The sequence below is a fragment of the Brassica napus genome, chromosome C2 (genome assembly GCF_020379485.1).
Source record: "Brassica napus cultivar Da-Ae chromosome C2, Da-Ae, whole genome shotgun sequence".
Lineage (NCBI taxonomy): Eukaryota > Viridiplantae > Streptophyta > Magnoliopsida > Brassicales > Brassicaceae > Brassica > Brassica napus.
In genome coordinates, this window is record NC_063445.1 from 45,959,180 (window position 1) to 45,981,765 (window position 22,586).

The window sequence follows — 22,586 nt, forward strand, 5'->3', positions numbered from 1 at the left end:
CCGCTCGCCCAAGAAAGTGGTAAGATGTTCTGTCCTTGTCGGAAATGCAACAATTCGAAACTGGCAAACCGTGAAAATGTTTGGAAGCATTTAATAAATAGAGGTTTCACGGCAAATTACTATATCTGGTTTCAACATGGAGAAGGTTTTAATTATGATCAGAATGAAGCTAGTAGTAGTAATAGCAATTTTCAGGAAAAAGAACCGGTTGATCATCATTTGCATAATGAACATAGTTACCATCAGGAGGAGATGGTAGATTATGATAGGGTTCATGATATGGTAGCTGATGCATTCGTAGCTCATGATGAAGATGAAGAACCTAATATAGATGCAAAAAAGTTTTACGAAATGTTAAACGCGGCGAATCAACCACTTTACAGTGGTTGTAGAGAAGGTCTCTCTAAATTGTCGTTAGCTGCTAGAATGATGAATATTAAAACTGATCACAATCTACCTGAAAGTTGCATGAACGAATGGGCGGACTTGTTTAAAGAGTATTTGCCGGAAGACAATGTGTCTGCTGATTCTTATTATGAGATTCAGAAACTGGTTTATAGTCTTGGGTTGCCTTCGGAGATGATAGATGTTTGCATCGACAACTGCATGATCTATTGGGGAGATGATGAGAAGCTAGAAGAATGTCGATTCTGCAAGAAGCCACGATTCAAGCCGCAAGGACGGGGACGTAATAGGGTACCGTACCAAAGGATGTGGTACCTACCAATTACAGACAGATTGAAAAGATTGTATCAATCAGAGCAGACTGCTGGAAAGATGAGATGGCATGCCGAGCATACTCAGACGGATGGTGAGATGACTCATCCATCAGATGCAAGAGCCTGGAAACATTTCAACAAAGTACATCCAGATTTCGCTAGCAATATCCGGAATGTGTATCTCGGATTATGCACAGATGGATTTAGTCCGTTCGGAATGTCAGGGAGACAATATTCATTGTGGCCAGTCTTTCTTACTCCATACAACCTGCCACCGGAGATGTGCATGCAACGGGAGTTACTATTCTTGACCATATTAATACCTGGTCCGAACCATCCAAAAAGGTCCCTGGATGTTTTCCTACAACCACTGATAAAAGAGTTGAAGGATTTGTGGTCAACAGGGGTGAGGACGTATGACTGTTCAACGAAGACGAATTTTACGATGCGAGCGATGCTTTTGTGGACCATAAGTGATTTCCCTGCCTATGGGATGTTGTCTGGATGGACTACACATGGGAGATTAGCTTGTCCATATTGTAATGGAACGACAGATGCGTTTCAACTGAAGAATGGTAGGAAGACAAGTTGGTTTGATTGTCACCGTCGATTTCTTCCCATTGGCCATCCTTACCGAAGAAACAAGAATTTGTTTAGGCACAAAAGGGTTGTGAGAGACACTCCTCCTCCATATCTAACTGGAGAACAAATTGAAGCGCAAATCGACTACTACGGAGCTAACGAAACAGTTCGTTGGGGTGGTAATTGGCATGTCCCTCGTAATATGCCAGATTCTTACGGTGTTCATCACAACTGGCACAAGAAGAGTATATTTTGGGAGTTGCCATATTGGAAGGATCTTCTTCTGCGCCACAACCTCGATGTGATGCATATAGAGAAGAATTTCTTTGAGAACATCATGAATACAATATTGAATGTCCCAGGGAAGACAAAAGACAACATAAAATCGAGGTTGGACTTGCCGGATATTTGCTCAAGAAGCGAGTTACATATTAAAAGCAATGGACAAGTTCCCGTTCCGATATTCAGATTATCTTCAGAAAAAAAGTCGGTGTTGTTCAACTGGGTGGCATCAGAAGTGAAGTTCCCCGATGGGTATGTTTCGAATCTCTCTAGATGTGTTGAAAAGGGTCAAAAGTTCTCCGGGATGAAGAGTCATGATTGTCATGTATTTATGCAACGACTACTGCCCTTTGCATTTGCGGAGCTACTTCCAACAAACGTACATGAAGCACTTGCAGGTACGTAGTGTATTATATCACAATAATTTACAAAATAATATATGACTAACAATGTGTTTAATTTTTTTTTGAATATAAAAGGCATTGGAGCATTTTTCAGGGATCTGAGCACACGCACTCTTAAAGAAGAAGTTGTGGAACAGCTTCAGGAGAACATTCCCATCTTATTGTGCAACTTGGAGAAGATATTTCCTCCCGGATTTTTTGACGTCATGGAGCATCTAGCTGTCCACCTCCCATATGAGGCATTGCTTCGTGGACCTGTACATTACGGATGGATGTATCAGTATGAGCGAGCCATGAAATATTTGAAGGGAAAAGCAAAGAACCTCGCCAAAGTTGAAGGTTCTATAATTGCTGGAAGTTTGACGGAAGAAGTTTCTCACTTCACATCGTACTACTTTGCGTCAAAAGTACGTACACGGAGAAGAGCTCCAAGAAGATATGATGATGGTGGTGTTGCGCCAACATATGCAGTTGCTGGTGTTCCAGACATCTTTAGCCAGATTGGGCGACTCGGTGGGAAGTCTAAAGAGGTTTGGTGGTCGAGTGAACAAGACGCTCATAGTGCACACACCTATATTCTACTCAATTGCGAAGATCCATTGATGCGTTATTTTGAAAGGTAACATATATTGACACTTCGAAACACATATAAGTATAATTAATTGTATAATTGCGAGAGATTCATTCCTATAAAATGTGATTTTACAGCCTATTTGTTTCTCAAGTCGAAGAAACATTTCCTGGTATATCCACAAGTGACGTAGACAAAAGGAAAGATCAACACTTCATTAAGTGGTTGCGGAATCAGGTATTAACTAAAACTTTTTTTCATACATTATCTGTATTTCATTAACATTCTCTTTATTTTTGCAGGTTGATTATGACGACGACGATGCAGATTATCCTAAGTGGTTACACGAAGTAATTCAATCTCCACTTGTAAAGGTCACCACATCACAGATGTATTTCACACGAGGCTATACTTTTCATACATATGACTATGGTAGACAGCGGGCGACCAGTAACTATGGAATATGTGTGAAAGGGGAAACAGATTTCTACGGGATCTTGACGGAGATTATTGAAGTCGAATTTCCAGGGATACTGAAGCTGAAATGCGTCCTCTTCAAATGTGAATGGTTCGACCCCGTCGTCAACAGAGGTGTTCGGTCTAACAAATTCGGTGTAGTTGATGTCAACGGTGGACGAAGGTACAACAAATTCGAGCCTTTCATCTTAGCTTCACAAGCAGACCAAGTTAGCTTCCTTCCATACCCTCGGATGAGAGATTCAGGTATAAATTGGTTAGCAGTAATCAAAGTTACACCTCGAGGACGAATCATCAGTGGAGAAGAACCACCATTGCAAGAAGAACAGATAAATGAAGTTGAGGAACCTGAACAAGAAATTGATGACATCCTTCTCATTGATCCGCATAATCACGAGTACGAAGATCTTACCGATGATGCCACAGACGAAGCTGTTGAAGACGAGTTTAATGAAAATGATGATGTTTCTAGTGATGACGAGAATGTCGATGTATCCGATTGATGTATTTGTTTTATGAATAAGATGAGAGAGTTTGTTTTATGAATAAGATAATGTGGGGTTTGTTTTATGAATAAGGTAATGTGGGAGTTTGTTTTATGAATAAGCAAATGTGGGAATTGTGGTTTGGAATGGAAATAAAGATGGGGTTTGGAATATATGAAGTAGAAAATAAGGAATATGGGGTTTGGGGTTTCGGGTTTTGGATTCTAGGGATTTAAACATAACAGTCGTTAATTCCACGTAAGCTTAAATCGTCGTAAAGTCCTCGTATTCCAACGAGTAAATAACGACGAAGGACTCGTTAATTCCACGTAGGACTAAATCGTCGTAAATACCACGTAGGATGAATTCGTCGTAAAAACCACGTAGGATGAAATCGTCGTAAATATAACGTAACATAACGAGGAAATAACGACGAAACCTAAAAATAAATATGGAATATGGGATTTAGGGTTTAGGGTTTCAGGTTTCGGGTTTCGGGTTTGGGGTTTGGGGTTTCGGGTTTTGGGGTTTCGGGTTTTGGATTTCGGGTTTCGGGTTTCGGGTTTTTGGTTTCGGGTTTGGGGTTTCGGGGTTTGGGGTTTCGGGTTTTGGATTTCGAGTTTCGGGTTTCGGGTTTCGGGTTTCGGGTTTCGGGTTTGGGGTTCTAGGGATTTAACCATAACACTCGTTAAAAATAACGACGAAACTTAAAATTAAATATGGGGTTTGGAATATATGAAGTAGAAAATTAAAGATGGGGGTTTGGGTTTCGGGTTTCGGGTTTCGGGTTTCGGGTTTGGGGGTTGGGGTTTGGGGTTTCGGATTAGGGTTTCGGGTTTCGGATTCTAGGGATTTAAAAATAACACTCGTTAATTCCACGTAAGCACAAATCGTCGTAACTACCTCGTAGGATGAAATCGTCGTAACTACCACGTAAAATGATTTAAACAAAACACTCGTTAATTCCACGTAAGCACAAATCGTCGTAAAGTCCTCGTAGGAAGAAATCATCGTAACTACCACGTAAAATGATTTAAACAAAACACTCGTTAATTCCACGTAAGCACAAATCGTCGTAAAGACCACGTAAACGGATTTATACATAAACCCGTTAATTCCACGTAAGTACAAATCGTCGTAAATATCTCGTAGTGTACAAACTTGAAAAAAAAGGAAAAGGAGAAAAATACCAGATTAACATGTGGCAAGACTTCCAGCAATTATAATACGTAAGTCTCGCCCACATGAATTCTAATATCTTCTCCTTTTCCTATTTTTTTCAAATATTTATAATTTGAATAGGATTTTTTTGAGGATTGTGATTTGAGATAAGGTGTGATTTGGGAGTTTGTGTGTGGTTTGAGAGTGAGAGTTGTGGGTATATTTATAGGAAAGCAAGCCTCGTTAATTCCTCGTAAAGTAAATCGTCGTTAATACCTCGTATAAAAAAACACGGGCCTTTGTGATTCCTCGCAATTTCCTCGTAAAAAAAAAGACGGGCCTTTGTAACTGCTCGCTATTTCGTCGTAAACTTACGAGGAATTTGCGACGATATGTAATCTTATATATACACCCGAGCGCTCACTCTTTCTTTCCTCTCTACTTCCTCTCTACTTCCTCTCCATTTCGTAGCAATGGTAAGCCTCTCTGATTCCTCTCTAATTTGGTTAGTTTAGGATAGATTAGGTGGTTAGTATAGGGAATTTAGATAGGTTTGCGGATTTTATGTTATTTAGTGTTGATTAGGTGGATAATGTTGGGAAATATATTGTTGATGTTAATTTTAAAAATTTCATTTTTTTCCCAGGTTCGAAAAGGAAGACTTACTGCCCATTACAGAGAGATCTTCGGTGAGCCGGGTAGTCATTTAGACCCGGCCTCTTCTTCCGCTCCCAGTTCTTCGGGCCAGGAGACTGTCCCCGAGACTCAGTACACTCAGAGAGTCTCTGGGTCTACTTCTTCTAGTGCACCATCGGCTCCTCATGTGCCTCCTCCTGTGCCTCCTCCGATGGCACCTCCGATGGTCGCCGATATTCATCCTGATCTGATGGTGCCTCCGAGTGCTCCTTACTCGCAGTACACTGTAGAGGACATTCTCAGTCTGCCAGGCAGAGAAGGTTTACCAGTCATCGACCCAGACCGACCGGACGGAACGTTGTGGTATGTTGCATTAATTTTTTTTTAATTCGTTTAAATTTCTTTTATAACATTAAAAATAATTTATATTTTAAATTTGTATTTTCCAGGTGGGGGGGTTGACGGATGTCTTGCATCGGACGTAACCGACACGATCAAGGGTTACTTCTCCATGGCACATCCAAACTGGAGTAAGACGCCTCACTACGTCAGAAAGACGTGGTTCAAAATTTACGCTGTAAGTTTCTATTAATTAATTATATATATTTTAATTTTTTCATGATTTATATATATACTTTCTAAAAAACTAATTGTTAATTTATTTTTTCCAACAGCAAAAATATAATTGGGCCTTGGGGATCACTGAGAGGGTGAGGAAGAAGTTTAACGCGAAAGCGAAAGTTCGCTTGTTGGACACGGTCTCCAACTGGAAGGGTGACTGGATCGTGAAGGGGTATGAGCGTGGCAAACCCGCTGAGCTCACCACGGATGTGTGGGATGGCCTCATCCGTTATTGGCGCCTTCCTGATTCCATTAGAATCGCCCAGGCTTGCTCTAACTCCCGTAACACGGTCGATGAGCACGGGAACGGGCCGATGCTTCACACTACGGGCCAAAAACCCCACGCCGGTGTCCGTTTGGAAATGGTAATTAAATATTTTATTAAATAATTTTTTTAATATATATATTAATTTATTCTAACTTTCTTAAATGTTTTTTAGGCCAAAGAGACGGGACATCTCCCGTCTCTTATGGAACTTTACGAGAGGACCCACAAGAACAAGGCGGGCGTATTTGTAGATGGCAAGTCCGAGCAAATCTACAACGACGTAGTTGCTCGGGTTGAAGACCGCCAGACTCAGCTGACCCAGCAGTCTACCGACGGATTACCCGTCACCTTATCCACACTTGAAGTGGATAAGATTTACGAGGAGGTAAATTTTCAAAAAAATTAATTTTTTATTATTCATTTAATTTAACTTTAAATTTTTACTTACAATATTTATTTTTTGTTTTTAAGGTTGTCCCTAAAAAAAAGGGACGGACGTTGGGTATTGGTTCCGTCAACGATGTTCCGAGAGCGACATCGTCTTATGGTCAGCGACGGGATGATGAAGTCACTGAGCTGCGTAGAGAGTCCGCTCAGCTGCGTAACGAGTTGACCGCGACAAAATCTCGTATGGGTGGAGTCGAGGGCTTCTTGGACGTTATTGCGGCCACAAATCCGGAATGGGAGTCCATGTTGAGGAACATGCGACAACAACATCCCATTCAAGGCGAGTCATCCGACGTACATAACGAGGCGGATGTTACGAGGAGGAGTGATGAATTCTACCGGGCGATGAACGACCCTTAGTTTTTTTTTTTGGTTGTTGTATTATATAAATTCAAAACTTATTTATATATAAAATATTTTCATATTGATTTATTTTTATTTTGAATTTTAATTTATTATTAAATTAAATAATTTTAATTATTTTTTAATTATATTTTTAAATTCTGTAAAATAATAAAAACGAAGTAAATTCGTAGCCAATGTACGACCTCTTTACGTGGAAACCTCACGAGGAAATGACGAGAAACATTTAACGAGTATTTTACGAGGAATCATTTACGAGGAAATAACGAGGAAAAGTTTACGACCATTTTACGAGGAAATCATTTCGTGGTTGTTACGTGTATTTTGCGAGGAAACTCTTTCAAGGTATTTGCGTGTAGGTTACGAGGAACTATTTTCGAGGTATTTACGAGGTATTATAGCGACGTCCTTACGTGGAATATTGACGTGGTCTTTACGACGAATCGTCCTACTTCGTCTTTACGACGAAATATATTCCTCGCTAAGTTACGACGAATTAGCGAGGAAATATGTGTTACGACAGACGTGTAACGAGCAAACGCGTTTCCTCGCTAATTCGTCGTAAAGCCTCTCTTACGACGAATTAGCGAGAAAAACCGCCATCGTTAAGATTATGTTTTCTTGTAGTGAATTAATTAATATTTGTGTTTTAAGGTTTTCTAACGGGGTGGGGGGGGGATGATTAAGTATTTAAAGCATGGATCCAATCAGGTTTGATTAATTCAATATCAAAAGAATATAATATATCAGTGTAGTAGTTGAACGTCCGTTTTCATGTTTGAACTCCGCAGCTGAATCCTCAAATTATCACTTCGACGGTTTCAGATATACATCCACTTGGGTTCTTTTATACCTTACGAGTATTTTTTTTTCATTTTAATTTCATGGTTTCATCTTAACGAAATACACAAAACTTGTTTTTATGGTTTGGGAAATGTTTAAAATGACATGGCTTTACGCCTTTACCCATAATAATATAATTATACACTAATATCTGGTGTAAATTATCTGCTACAATTTATAAAAATTATAATAAGATTTATTTTTTGGAGAAAGATACGTAAATAAGCTTTTTTTATGTCCATGATGTTATTATGCTTAAGATTAAAAATTTCATGGATAATTGGGTGAGAGTTAACTATAAACTAGATCTTGATCCGCGCAACCGTGCGGATGTTATTTTCAGTTTTATATGCATATATATTTATTTTAGATCATTAGTGGTATACATTTTTAATTTTAATCATATATTTAAATGTTTATATAACTATTTCAAATACAATAGTTTACATGTTGTAAATAATCAATTGTTTAAAACCGTCACATGTATTTGTTGCTTCTTATTATATATTTATCTTATTGTATTTGTATTTAGTTATTAAACAAATTAATATGTGCATGAAAATACATATTTGAAAATTAGTTTTTATTTAATTTATGTTAAATTTTTACTCGCCCTTCAAAACTGGATTTCCTTTTAGTAATATTTTTATGTTTAATCATTTTATATAATATATTATTGTATATACAAAAGTCTAAGATATGTTAATTTGTATACTTGTATTGTAATCTGCTAATGTTAAGCCGTTAGGTCATCATATTGTATTTTAACATAAATATTTTATATTTATGAAAATAAAATTTATAAATCTATCATTTTAATATAATTTTATCATATCTTGTTCAATATAGTAATTTTATTTTAACATGATTGATTATGATTATAAAATAGATAAAAGTAGGATATAATTTTTATTTTTAATTTTATATACAATAATTGTATATATATATTAATAGTTCATTGCTAATTACGAAATTAGTGAAAATATTCACATAAACATATTTAAAATTATGATATTGTTAAAATACTAACGTAATAATTTTATTTTAATATGATTTATTGTGATCATATAATAGATAAAAATATAATATAATATTTATTATTCATTTTATAAATGATAACTGAATAGATTAATGTATAATAATATTTCAAATCTAATTACGAAATTAGTGAAAATATTTACATATAATTTTTGAAAATTAAGATCTTGTTGAAATCTTTTTAAACATTTTTTGAAAATTTTAATATATATATATATATATTTAAATGAAAAAATATCAGAAAATATTATGATTAAAGTAGTTCAAAGATTTTATAGATAATTAGTTTTATTAAAATACATTTAATAAAAACATTTATGGATGATCCAACTTAAAAATCACATATGAAATGAGATTGTGACTTCTATTTTAATAGAATATATTATTTTCTATAGAAATTGAGTTTATACATATTTATTGTACTGATATTTATGCTGAGTTTACAAAATATTATTAAAACAATTGTATCTATATCTTTACTACAACATAAAAATAAAATCATACTAAATAGGTTTATATAACTATTTTATTTGCTGACAAAAAAAAAACTATTTAATTTTATTTTAGATGCACTTTTGAAATAAATTTAAATAAAATATTTTTTTAGTTATAAACAAAACAAAATTAGAAATAACAAAAATAGTCTTCCATCCAATAAAACCACCTTATATAACAATTGTGATTTTGACCAATGTGTTATTCTCTTTTTTTTATATATATAGAAACGTACTATTTGTTGTGGAATCCCAAGGAACCTGTCAGCAAATCAAAACATTGAAGGTGACAAAATCCAGTCTTGTCTGACTTTGAACGCTGAGTTTTCAAACCTTTCTTTTCTTCTATTAGCAAACTCAAAATCGTTACGTGCAAACAACCGCGCACGTGCGTCTCCACCGCAATGTTTGATATTTTCTTCAAAAAGAAGAGGATAATAATTCTTCGTTTTTTTTTGTCCCAAAAAAAAAAAGAAGAGGATAATAATTCTTTTAATTATTTGTTTTCTCACAATAGAAGAGAGAATTCAAAGTTCACTTCAAATAAATGAATCATCACCTTCTTTCTATCAGACTCGAAATTGAATCCAGTTAATCATTTTAGAATGCTGAGTAGTTGTCACGTTGACTGAAAATTTGTTGGTGAAAATTGTTGGTTTTGTATCATTGGTCAATGGTCAATGGTCAATTATAATTATCCTTTTCCACTGAATTTTGTAATTCTTTTGTTCAACCATTTATGTAATATAATGATATTCATGACCCTTTTTATATAGATTTATATGGAAAATAGTTAATTACTTGTGAGATGCTAAATAAGTCGTCTTATAATACGACCAACAAAAAAAAATTGACTGGCTTTACTAGATTTTGAGCAACAACTACTAATAATGATAATGGAGGCCAGATTTGTACAAGAAAACGACATGCCGTTCATGTTAGGACAAATCTCCAAAATAGCACTTTTCTAAGTTTATATCACAAAAATAGCACTCAAAAACTAAAATGACCAAAATAGCACTTTTCTAAGTTTATCCTTTGAAAATTTTAATTTTTTTATTTTTCAAAATTTGAAATCTTATCCCCAAAACCTCATTTCTCAACTCTAAACCCTAAACCCTAAACTCTAAACCCCAAACTCTAAACCCTAAACCATAAACCCTAAACCCTAAACTCTAAACCCTAAACTCTAAACCCTAAACCCTAAACCTTAAACCCTAAAATCTAAACTCTAAACCCTAAACCCTAAACCCTAAATCCTAAACCCCACCCTTTAACTCTAAACCCTAAGTTTGTGACTTTTGATAAAACATTAAGTGCTATTTTTGTGACTTTTGACCTTGAATGCTAGTTTGGAAACATAAACTTGATTTAGTGCTATTTTTGTCTTTTTCTCTTCATGTTACATGATTTGGATGTTCATTAAGATTTGTTACCATATAATCATTGCTAGTGTTACCAAAAAACCATTGTTTTTGGCACCTTAATTGTTGTATTGACACGACAAAATAAACTGTTGTATGATAACATGATCTCTGTAACCTCGTGTATTGGAGTATATAGACTAAAGTTTATAACCCTCTTTTATGCAATTCTAGAATTATGAGGATATTGTTATCTTCTTTTATGTAAAGCGACAGCCAAATTGATCGGTTTACATCCTTAAAGAATATATATAGTTACAAATTTGTGACTTTTAACACATATTATATTGTAATAAACTCAAAACATTATAACCAATCTAATAAAATTATGAATTTGGTCCGACATGCATAAACCAAAAACGATTCGTTATCTTGATTGGATGGATGATGTGCTAATCCCATATTTAAAGTGAAATCATTATAGAAAAGACAAAAAAAATCTTTTACTGTAAAATACTTTTGAATTGAAAATTTCATGTTAGTTGTATTGTTATAGGGAATGATTGTAACAATATTGTGCCGATTACAAACAGACAAAATATTATAGGGAAAGGATGACACGTCAAGCCGTTTCTCTGACACGTCAAGCCGTTTCTAGCAGAAACTGGAAGCATCCTTCTGCTCCTCTCTCGTAACTTTTAACCAGGTACAAACCCAGGTACACAAACATCTGTTTGTTTCCATGATGAATAGTGCCACGAATAACTCGAACTGGAGCTTTGTGTTTCATGTTATTCACCAGAGCCATGTTACCTTTCAACAAACCTTTTCCTACCCCAGAGTACAGAAGCTGGTCACCCTTGAAAACGTTACGGTACTGGCTTCCTTCTGATGCTACAATACTTGTAGCGAAGATCAATCCTGTACGCATTTCCTGACAATCAATTCCACTCATAATCCCAAAATGTAGACCAACCACGCTCATCTCAGTTTTGTACTCGAACTCGTCACCAACTAGGATACCAGGAACTTCTCCTACCCTATAATCTGTGTTAACACACATGTTCTGCTCCTTGAGCATCATCCTAACGTCGTGATCAATACGTGTTGTGCGTTTAGCTTCAACATCAACCAAGAGCTCCTTGAAGATTATCTTGAAAAGCCTACGAGCTTTGCTCACTTTCTCACGAGGGCAAAGATCCCTCTCCATTAGTGGGATGGTCACCCCACTATGTGTTTGACTCTGTCTCTTATTCCTAAGAGCATCATCATATTTAGACCTGCGGTCTGAACAATAATAATGGAGGAACAGAGGATCAGAAGAAGAAGAAAACTCAAAATCAAGTTGCAAGCACAGGACTTATGTTGAGACTTTTGGTGAGTCTTGAGTGCAACATTGGAAAGGGCTTATTGCGATTACTGTTTGGGGCTAAAATTAGTGGTATTAGAAGTAGGGATGGTAATACAGACGCATCAGCTGTAGTCTTTAGCACACTCTTTACAGCCTTCTGCGTTGGCACACAAATATTCAGAAAATGTTTTTGTGCTTCTTACTCAATGAAATTGACAACGAGTATCAACTCTTTGATCATAAGATTCTTAGAACATTTCAGACCCTGAGATAATTGAATGAAAAGTGACTATAGATTTGTAATATATGTGAATAAGACAAGTAATAATGAGCCAAACTAAGTTACCACCGGATCTGAGACAAACAGAGAAGTTGCTCTAATTTGAGCTTATTTTATCTTCGGTTGCCAATACAATATCTCAAACACAATGTCTTTTAAACTAAACTCGTTCAAATCGATTTTTGAAGAAACACAATTTGTTGGAGGTTTGTTTTGCAAATAAATTAACCCTAATTAAGAAGCTATATATGCTACACAATTTGTTGGGGGTTAGTTTTTAGGGGTTTTTATTTTTATTCTAATGTTGTTCTACCCTATGGAGCTTGTCACAACCAAGAAGTTAGAACCATGACCGTGTTGCAAAGCTACAAAACCTGAAGGAACGTATTTATCTCAAGAATATGTCCAACACGTTACAAAAATTAACCCATGATCATGTTGTTGACAAAAAAAGAAAGAAAGCAAAGCTTAAGAAAAAAACAAAAAGAATGAATAAAAGGATTTGATTCTTTTAATCTGGACACAAAAGTCAAAAACCTAGTCACGGAAAGGATGACACGTCAAGCCGTTTCTCTGACACGTCAAGCCGTTTCTAGCAGAAACTTGAACAGTCCTGCTCCTCTCTCCTCCGAGTATCTTTTAACCACATATAAGCCCAGATACACAAACATCTGTTTGTTTCCATGAGTGAACCCACGAATCACTCGAACTTTAGCTTTGTGTTTCATGCTATTCACCAGAGCCATGTTACCTTTCAACAAACCTTACTGTATTGGCTTCCTTCTGATGCTGCGATACTTGTAGCCAAAGTCAATCCTGGACTCATTTCCATATAGTCAATTCCACTCATAATCCCAAAATGTAGACTAACAACGCTCATCTCAGTTTTGTACTCGAACTCGTCACCAACTAGGATACCAGGAACTTCTCCTACCCTATAATCTGTGTTCACACACATATTCTGCTCCTTGAGCATCATCCTAACGTCGTGATCAATACGTGTTGTGCGTTTAGCTTCAACATCAACCAAGAGCTCCTTGAAGATCATCTTGAAAAGCCTACGAGCTTTGCTCACTTTCTCACGAGGGCAAAGATCCCTCTCCATTAGTGGGATGGTCACCCCACTATGTGTTTGACTCTGTCTCTTATTCCTAAGAGCATCATCATCTTTAGACCTGCGGTCTGGACAATAATAATGGAGGAACAGAGGATCAGAAGAAGAAAAAACTCAAAATCAAGTTGCAAGCACAAAATGAAGTATATAAAAAGAAAGAAAAGGCACAAGGAACAAGGACCAATTTTATTACAGCGAAGAGCAGGAGGAGGTGAAGATAAACGTTGCAGCTCTGCTCTCTCAGTAAAGCTTAAGTTCCCGCTTGACTTGAAGGAGAAACTGCGTAAGCATTGGTGGAAGGCCCCGCTTGTCTTTGATTCACACATCCTGAAGTTGATCCCCTCATTGTTTCAAAACCTAAAAAGGAAAGTGAGACAATAAGTATGGAGGAGGAACAGAGGACCAGTTCCGTTTTTACCAGTGGCAAAGAACAAAAAGAAATATACAAAACAAAAGGGCACACGACGAGTAGAGAGTAGTGCGCTCACGGTTCTTTGCGCTCTTAGATTGGCCAGGAATATAGTAACGACTTGTCTTTGACTCTCTCTAGTCACATCATCATCAACATCTTTAAAGCTGCCCTCAAAGTTTCCTCTTTTCGAAGTTGATCCCGTTTCATTCATGTTTGAAAACCCTAACCAAGAAAATGGAGGAACAGAGGATCAAAAGAAGAAAAAAGGCACAAAAGATTTGGGAGTAGCAGTTTTAGTTCTCGTTGAGAACCTAAGCAACAATCACAAGAGAACCAATCGAAAAGACAAAAAACTCAGAGAGAAGGAAAAGAAAAGATTTTCTCAAAAACAAAGAAAGAAACTTTCGTGGCAAGAAAGTATGTTTGTTTCGACTTACTCAAGATTTTTGCCTCAGCCCCAACCCAGTAATGATTCCGTGAGAAGAAATTTCCAAGGTTTTTGGCGTTCTTGGATAAAGAAAGAAACAAAGGGGGAGATAGAGAGGAGAGAAACAATGTTTAACGGAAACTTAGATGGAGAGAGAGGGAGATTTGATTTGATTGATATTTGTTGGACTTTTTTTTTTTTTTTAAGTATTTGATTATATTGGGCCTTTTTAGCCTGGCCCAATTGTTGGGACTTTCTTTTCAGTTCGACCGTAGCCGCGACTCGTGGCGGTTCCCTTCATAATCCGTCGCCGACTCAGTCAAGAAAAGAGTCGTGCGCCGTTTCGGATTCTCACAACTTCGGAAACACCACAGACTGTGGTAATGCTCTTTGGTATCCTTTGCTTGCTAGGGTTTGGAACAGTTAAAAGCTAAACCAGACAGAAGACAGAACCATATACAAGGTTCCTCTATTTTATGAACTTGTTTGTGAGAGTGGAGACGACATTGTCTGTGGTGGGGGGTTTCCTTGTAGAATGGTAAAAAGAGGTTGGTGATTTGGATCTATACTCCATTACGATGGATGGGTCTTGCTCAGATGCTAAACTGTTGGACCAGATTCGTACAGTTTCTAGGCTACAAAAAAGGAGAACTTCAGCTGCAGGAGATTGAGCTCCGAGCTCAGATGATGGCAGTGGAAAAGCCAGAGGAACTTTGATGTCTCGGTCTGCTGAGTATGAGAATAATGCTGCTAGAATGCAGGTTATTATTTACTCCTTTGATTGTTTTTTGTATTATCATTTAGCATTTCAATGTTGCGTAGAAGATGAAGTTGACTTTTATAGGAGCTACTTTGTGAAAAGGAGGGTTTAGGGGATCTGTTCGGGAGATGGAATAGATTTTCATATTGCAGACGACTTTTGGCAGCAGTTTTTGAATACTTTGGACCAGATTCAGAGTAAAACACGGCATTTGAGTACTTTGCGTGAGATTAAGAGTAGTACAGATCAGACGGTCAAGCTACTGACTGATGGACATGGATTTGGACCACATCCTTCTGCTGCCGGATCCTCCAAGAGACAGCGACTTGAGGAGGATGAAGAGAGAGGTGGCGATGGAGAAACAGAGAAGCTGCAGAAGAAATAGGAAGGTAACGATAAAGAAACAGAGAAGAATGAGAGAGGTGACAATGAAGAAGTAGAGAAGCTGCAGCATTAGAATCTACAATTGCCACAATGAACGCATGGACAGTTCTTACATTGCGTATGACACATATACATGTTGCTTACTTTCTTATTATCATCCTAGATGCTACTACTAGTACTAGCTACGCTGTTTGAAAAAACATTGGGGAGCAATTTTATTGTGTTTCTCGAAGCTTTGTATTGTGGAGGAGGGATAAACATGTAAACAGTTACAATCTGATGGAGTTTTTTTCATAATTCGGTTAATACTGTAGTTTTTAACCGATCTTTTCTGATACAAATATTTAAATGTCACATCGTCATACATATATAGGTACTATAACTTTTAAGTACCTAGCGTTAACACAAAAAAAAAAAAAACCCAAGATAATTGAATGAAAATTGACTCTAGATTTGTAATAATATGTGAATAAGATAAGTAATAATGAGTCAAACTAAGTTACCATCGGATCTGAGACAAACAGAGAAGTGGCTCTAGTTTAAGCTTATTTTATCTTCAGTTGCCTTCTTCCACAAGGCAGTGGAGATAATAGTCTCAGCCCACTCCGATGTATTAGTGAATGCAAAGTGTGCAGTTTTGATTTCATTGTTGAGAAAGTATAAGGAATAATGCTTCACTTATACGTACATTTTGTGGAGATAGGACATAGAGGAAGTGGAGTAAAACCATTTGAAGACCATAAACAACCATTTTAAGATCATATTTTTGTGGTAAGAGATTTGTGTGTCTGCGTGTATACTACTTGTGTGGAATCTATGACCATGTCTTTTTTGAATTATATAATCTATGTATGACCATGTTACTCCCTGTTAGTGTTCAAACCTTTAGAAAATGGACGGCTAAGAAACAAAACTGTTTTGACGAATTTTTTAAGTGTTTTTGGGTTTGTATTTTAATTTAATGTTGTTCTACCTTATGGAACTTGTCTCAAACAAGAAGTCAGAACCAGAGTATAAAAACTCGGATCATGTGTCGTAGCGCTCCAAAACCTGAAGGACCGTATTTATCTCAAAGAGTATGTCCAACTCGTTACGAAACTCTAACCATGATCATGTTGTTGCGGCTCCTAAGGTTTTTTTAAGGTTAATAGAAGTTGTTCAAAAACAAACAAAAAGCACGAGTTTTGCGTGTATACTATTTGTGTTAAAAAAACAAAAAGCAGAGTTTAAAAACATTGATTCAACATGAATGACATATCAAAAGAAGGTATTTGGCGTGAGCGTGCTTGAGTTTTGGCGTGATTTCAAAGAAGTTATCAGAAAGTTGGATCGAGCAAGCGAGTGAGGAAGATTCATTTAATTCTAACGCTAGTGGAACAGACATATCAAAACACAAACTATGTTCGAAAAATGGAGGAAGAAGGTGAAGACAGAGAAGAGACTTAGACTGGTTCCTAGAATCATATAGTTTTCAGTACAAAAATGGAATTTGGTCTTGTCAAGTTTTGGTCCAGAGGAAGATGGTGATGATGTCTCAAATCGATTTTTGAAGAAACACAATTTGTTGGGGGTTAGTGTTGCAAATAAACTAACCTTAAGAAGCAATGCTACAGAGTGGTAAACTATGTCTTCCAAAGATGGGTCAGAAAAATCCGAGAAATTATTAAGTGAACCCTAATCACAAGGAAGGAGTGAAAGACAAGAAATCTGACATGAACATTAAAAATTGGAGAGAAAAAAAAAACTGAATTCAATAAGTTTGACAAAAAGAAAGAAAAATAGAAGAGATGCATGGTTGTCAATCATCATAATCAGAAAAAGTGCGGCAGAGAGGGCAAGTCTTGCTACGCCTCAACCACCTGGATATACATAGATCATGAAACTGATGAGAACAATTTGGCATGTCGAAATAGATTTCACCCCTCGGATTTAGCTCCTCCAAACAAATGCCGCATGTCTCCAACTCCTCGTCTTGTTCAGGGAAAGGAATATCGTCTCCTAGGAATCTGTGTGGGGTGACTGTGACGTATAGGGAGATGTATAATGGCCCTGGAACTCGCTCCTCGGCTGCTTTGGAAGCGATTATAACAGAAATATGATCGCATAAAACAGGGTCTAATTGGAGGAGAGGATTGATGTTGTGCGGATCAAAGCTACCGATGTCTTTTAGGAGGATGTGAGGGATTGGGAATGGAGGAGCCGGCTGTGATCCGATAATGTCCACGGATCCGTCACGCTGGTGTACGAGAAACACTTCTGTATCGCGCTTTAGTCTTATCTTTAAAGTGTTGGATGAACACTTGCATGACACAGTTGCCTCAATATCAATCGTTGCTTGTTCTCCACTCTCCAACATTATTAACGAACAATTTGCTCCTCTCTCAAACATTGTTTTTTTCTAACATTAGCACGCACAAGTAAATGAGAGAGGTTATTAAATAGTGGCCAAGATTTTCCTTTTTTTTCATTCTTTCTATTTTTATAATTTGGATGATAAAGAACGAATAAAAACCAAGCTTAAGCAAAAAAACAAAAAGAATTGAATAAAAGGAAAATCTTATAGTATATTTGATTCTTTTAATGACCTGTGAGCGTGTTGCATCAAGTACGTAAAACATAAACACACATCGTTTCTTGTCGCACAAGTTTCTTTCCTTTTTGGTCTTTTTGCGACTGGTGTAAGGCAGAACTGGTTTTGAGTTTTTGTCTTTTTGGTTATCTTGTGATTGTTTCGCCACGAGAGGGAACTTCAGCTATACAGGGAGAGCAAGAGAAGCAACGTCTATCTCCACCACCTCCTCCTCCTGCTCGCCGCCGTAAAATAAACATGCATGTGTTCCTTGTTCTTTGAGTTTCTCAGTGTGTCCAACCTAAAACTGTTTGTTGACATTGTCTTTGCTTCTGTTATAGCATTGTGGAATTCTCCAATTGTCCAGAGATACCCTGCTGCATCACCACACGTGCCGCAAGAAGCTACTAATAATGATAATGCTCTAGAGAACCAAAACCTTCAAGCCTCTCCAGCTTTCCACAGTAATTAAACTACTCTCAGCCTTCCTCTCTGTTTCTCCTTTTGTGCCTTTTCTGAATGTCAAACATTGTGTGTTGGTTTCTTATTGCAGACGACTTTTGGCAGCAGTTTTTGAATGCTTTGGACCAGATTCATAGTAAGACACGGCATTTGAGTACTTTGCGTGAGATTCAGAGTGATACAGATCAGATGGTCGAGCTACTTACTGATGGACATGGATTTGGACCACATCCTTCTGCTGCGGGATCCTCCAAGAGACAGCGACTTGGGGAGGATGAAAAGAAAGGTGGCGATAGAGAAACAGAGAAGCAGCAGAAGAAAGAGGAAGGTAACGACAACGAAGCAGAGAAGAATGAGAGAGGTGACAATGAAGAAGTAGAGAAGCTGCAGGATTAGAATCTACTATTGCCACAATAAACGCATGGACAGTTCTTACATTAGCATAGTTTTTTTATTACCAGAACATATTGCGTATGACGCGTACATGTTGCTTACGTTCTTATTAACATCCTAGACGCTACTACTAGCCACTCAGTTTTTTAAAATCATTGTATTGTTGAGAAGAGATAAACATCTTATATATTAAAACAGAAGTCACGACATTGATTCATGTGTGATTTTTCTAAAAATGGACATAATTGACCTATTCATAGAAAATCATGTTACATTTAATCTCTATTCTTATCATTTAAATTTTAGGGCCTACCAGAAATTTTTATTGGGCTATCAATAATTAGATTTAAACAATAGATTATCCATTGGATTTATAGATAGTATAAATTAAATAGATATAATTTAATGTTGTAATACTATACCTCCATATGTTAAATATTTGTCGATGTTAACTTTTAAAATTATAAAGAATTTTTTTTAATAACAAAAGTTATATTATCTAACAATGATTAATCTTTACTACCTTAAACCATTGAAAACAAATTTTAAACTATATACCAAATTTTAAACTATATAGTTTATTTTAAAAATTAAACAAAAACTAAATGTTTAGTTATTTACTCGATAATATAAATCTATGAAGCGAAAAGTTTAATTTTAAAAAAAACTTTCTAAATTTGTGAAATGTTATCTTTGAATATGACAATAAAACAATATTTTACTAATCTTTATATATATAGTTACGATTTTAACAATGAAATAATAATCCGAAAATATATATATAGAAGAAGATACAAATACATGTGAAAATTTGAAACAATCAATTCAATAAAAAAAATATTCCGTAAACTTATTATGTTTTAAAAATTGATAGACACATATATATTATAATATATATCAATTTTGAATTGAAAACAAAATATTTATATAAAAATAAATGTAAACAAAAATCGTCGAGATCTAGTGTAACAAGTTAAATCTGAAGTATTTTTTTAATAATTTGGTTAATATGTTAGTTTGTAATCGATCTTTTCTGATTTAAATACTTGAATGTCACATCATAGTTTGGCACTATAATTTGGGAAGGCTAATCATCCAAAATAACAATGACCACCCCACGCAGCAACAACGAGTCTTAACAAAACACCCTTCCTTCCTCTCAAGATCGTGGACGTAAGGTTTCAAAATTCAAACCATGCGCCACTTGACCAGCACAAGCAACCCACGGGTTGATCGGAACAGGCTGGTGATGGTTTGATGATGATGGCCCAGCAACACGCTCACACGATGGACACATGATGAGTGTAGTTGGTGGAGTAATTTGACCGTAGATCTGTGGAGACAGCTTGAGAGTTCGACGCTCCATAGCCTCTTTGATTTTGTTTAATTTTATATTATTAAAAAGAAATTGAACAATCATATTAAACATATAACACAAAAATTTATATTTTTCTTATAAATTATATTTTGAATTTTTAAAACGCCAACAAATTACTTCAAGGCTAAAATCTCACATTGAAAATTTAGTGATTAATGATTTATTTGTTTTTTGTTCAAGCAAGATGCAAATGATCATAAATCGTATGAATATAAAGTTTCATTAATAAATTTTCATATATATATATATTATATATCATTTAAATTAAATGATCTACTATATAAAAATATATAAATATGTTAATTTTAAAATTTGCATTGAAAAATTACTGCTATCTTAATATTTTAATTTTGAATTTTGTATTGAAAAAAATCTCACATTAAATGCTTTGTGATTAACGGTTTAAATTTTTGTTACAGTAAATATACAATGTTAATAAAATCATATGAGTAGAAGTGTTAATAATACATATTTTATATTAAAATATACTCTATATATATATATATCCATGTTAATATCACTGAAGTTTATTTATATACCATATAAAGTAAATAAAATGATTCTTTTGATTTATTTACGAAAAACATGATCGTAAATAGACAAAATGTATTGATTTTGATTTGTGTGTTTACTCTAATTTATATATTTTTATTTATATAAATAATTTTTTTTAATATCTGGTTTCTAATATGTTATTTGATTCTGACAATCTCATAAATACATTTTTTCAAATCGAAGTGATTTTTAATATTGAAAGCACTATATATATATTATTTCCCTCTGATTAAAAAATTTAGTATTGATTTTTATTCCTTAATATTTTTAATAAAATATCATCACAATGTTCTAATTACCTCATTTTAAGTTTGTTCGAAGAATGAGAGATTTGATCATTCATCTAATATTTGTTTCTCCCTAATACCCTATCTAGCTATTATAATTTTAAGAATGAGAGATATTAACTATTTATATAAGTTTTATGGTTTGTCATTTAATAAATCCAACAATTTTTAGTGTATACAATATTTTACATAATACATATAATAGAATGGTAAAGTATTATATATTTTTTTATCGGTATACTCTTAAGTAACTAAACCTCAAAAGCGTAGGTTAATAAAATAAGTAATTTGTTTTGAAGTTCTAGAATTAGATGCTTTTTAGACCGAACTGGTGAATATATAATCCAACCGCGGCCGCAAGGAGGAGAGAGAGTCGGCCAAAGCCTTAGCCGACTTAGGATATAGATAGTTTCTTTTTCCTATGTTTTAGTAGTTTTCCTATTTCCTCTTGGATAAGGATATGTACACTTTCCTTTTATCTTTATCTTGTAATCCTTATATAAAGGAACCCCCTTGATCATTAATAACAGAGAAATATTCAGTCTCTAAACTCTCTAATTTCAACACGTTATCAGCACGATAGACTCCAAAAACCCTGAGACAAAACCTAACCTAAAATCCGTTACACATAAACCCTAAAACTGGCGCAACTTAAAATCGATCGATCTCTCCAACCCTGAGAAACCAGACGAAGAGCCACATATCATCTTGAAGCTCTTGACGAGAAGAATCCATCAGCGCAAACCGTTTGTCGATCCGATCTCAGACGCGCCCACACTCGCAGAAACAATACGCGGTGCCATCTTGATCTTTTGGAACCCTAATCCCGAAGAACCCTAAATTGTTCTTGCTTGCGTTCCGGCTTGCAAACTCCGATCAAGCTCAGCTTCAGACGTTCCCTGTCCGTGATCAACGTCCTCAGCCTCAGCTCAGCTTGCGTCCAGTTCAGACCAAATCCCCGACCAGATGCAACCATCCGCGAGAAGAAACAAGCTCGCGATAGCCTCATCTCGCAACCCCGACTGCACGCGTTCGTCTCAGCCTCATCTCGCGACCCCGACTGCAAGTGTCCGTCTCGACTCGAGTCCCGATAGAAAGTAGACAGCTCGCGTCCGAGGTTCATCCGTTCATCTTGGAGGTCCAGTTTCTACAATCTGCAAAACAAAGGGAATCCTAATTCTGAGAACATGAATCGAACCTGGTTTTTTTGTAAAGATTGAAACCCTAAAAGATAATCTCTAAAACTAAAAGCCATAGGTTAAATAGATCAATCTCCTATGAGTAAATCGAAGCTCTATAAGTTCGATCTAAACCTAAAAAAGAGATTGATCCATTGATCAATTAAAATCAGAACCTTAAAGGTTTTTGAATCTCAAATCAAATCCCCTTGATCAAAGATCAAAGTTTTCGAAATCCCCTAAAACCCTAATTTTGGAATCGAAAACCCTAAACCTATAAG

At 35.8% G+C, this 22,586-nt stretch overlaps 2 protein-coding genes across 2 annotated transcripts; both read right to left on the reverse strand.

Annotated features, from left to right (window-relative positions):
- Positions 1–10,676: 10,676 nt before the first annotated feature.
- LOC106400828 (RING-H2 finger protein ATL48-like) lies at positions 10,677–19,228 on the reverse strand. Its single transcript, XM_013841222.3, has one exon. It carries the CDS (start codon positions 17,870–17,872, stop codon positions 17,282–17,284), a length of 591 nt encoding a protein of 196 aa, XP_013696676.2. The 5' UTR covers positions 17,873–19,228; the 3' UTR covers positions 10,677–17,281.
- LOC106417470 (YDG domain-containing protein At5g47160-like) lies at positions 11,399–11,965 on the reverse strand. The gene has a single exon (XM_048749155.1). The coding sequence runs from the start codon at positions 11,963–11,965 to the stop codon at positions 11,399–11,401; it is 567 nt and encodes a 188-aa protein (XP_048605112.1).
- Positions 19,229–22,586: the final 3,358 nt, after the last annotated feature.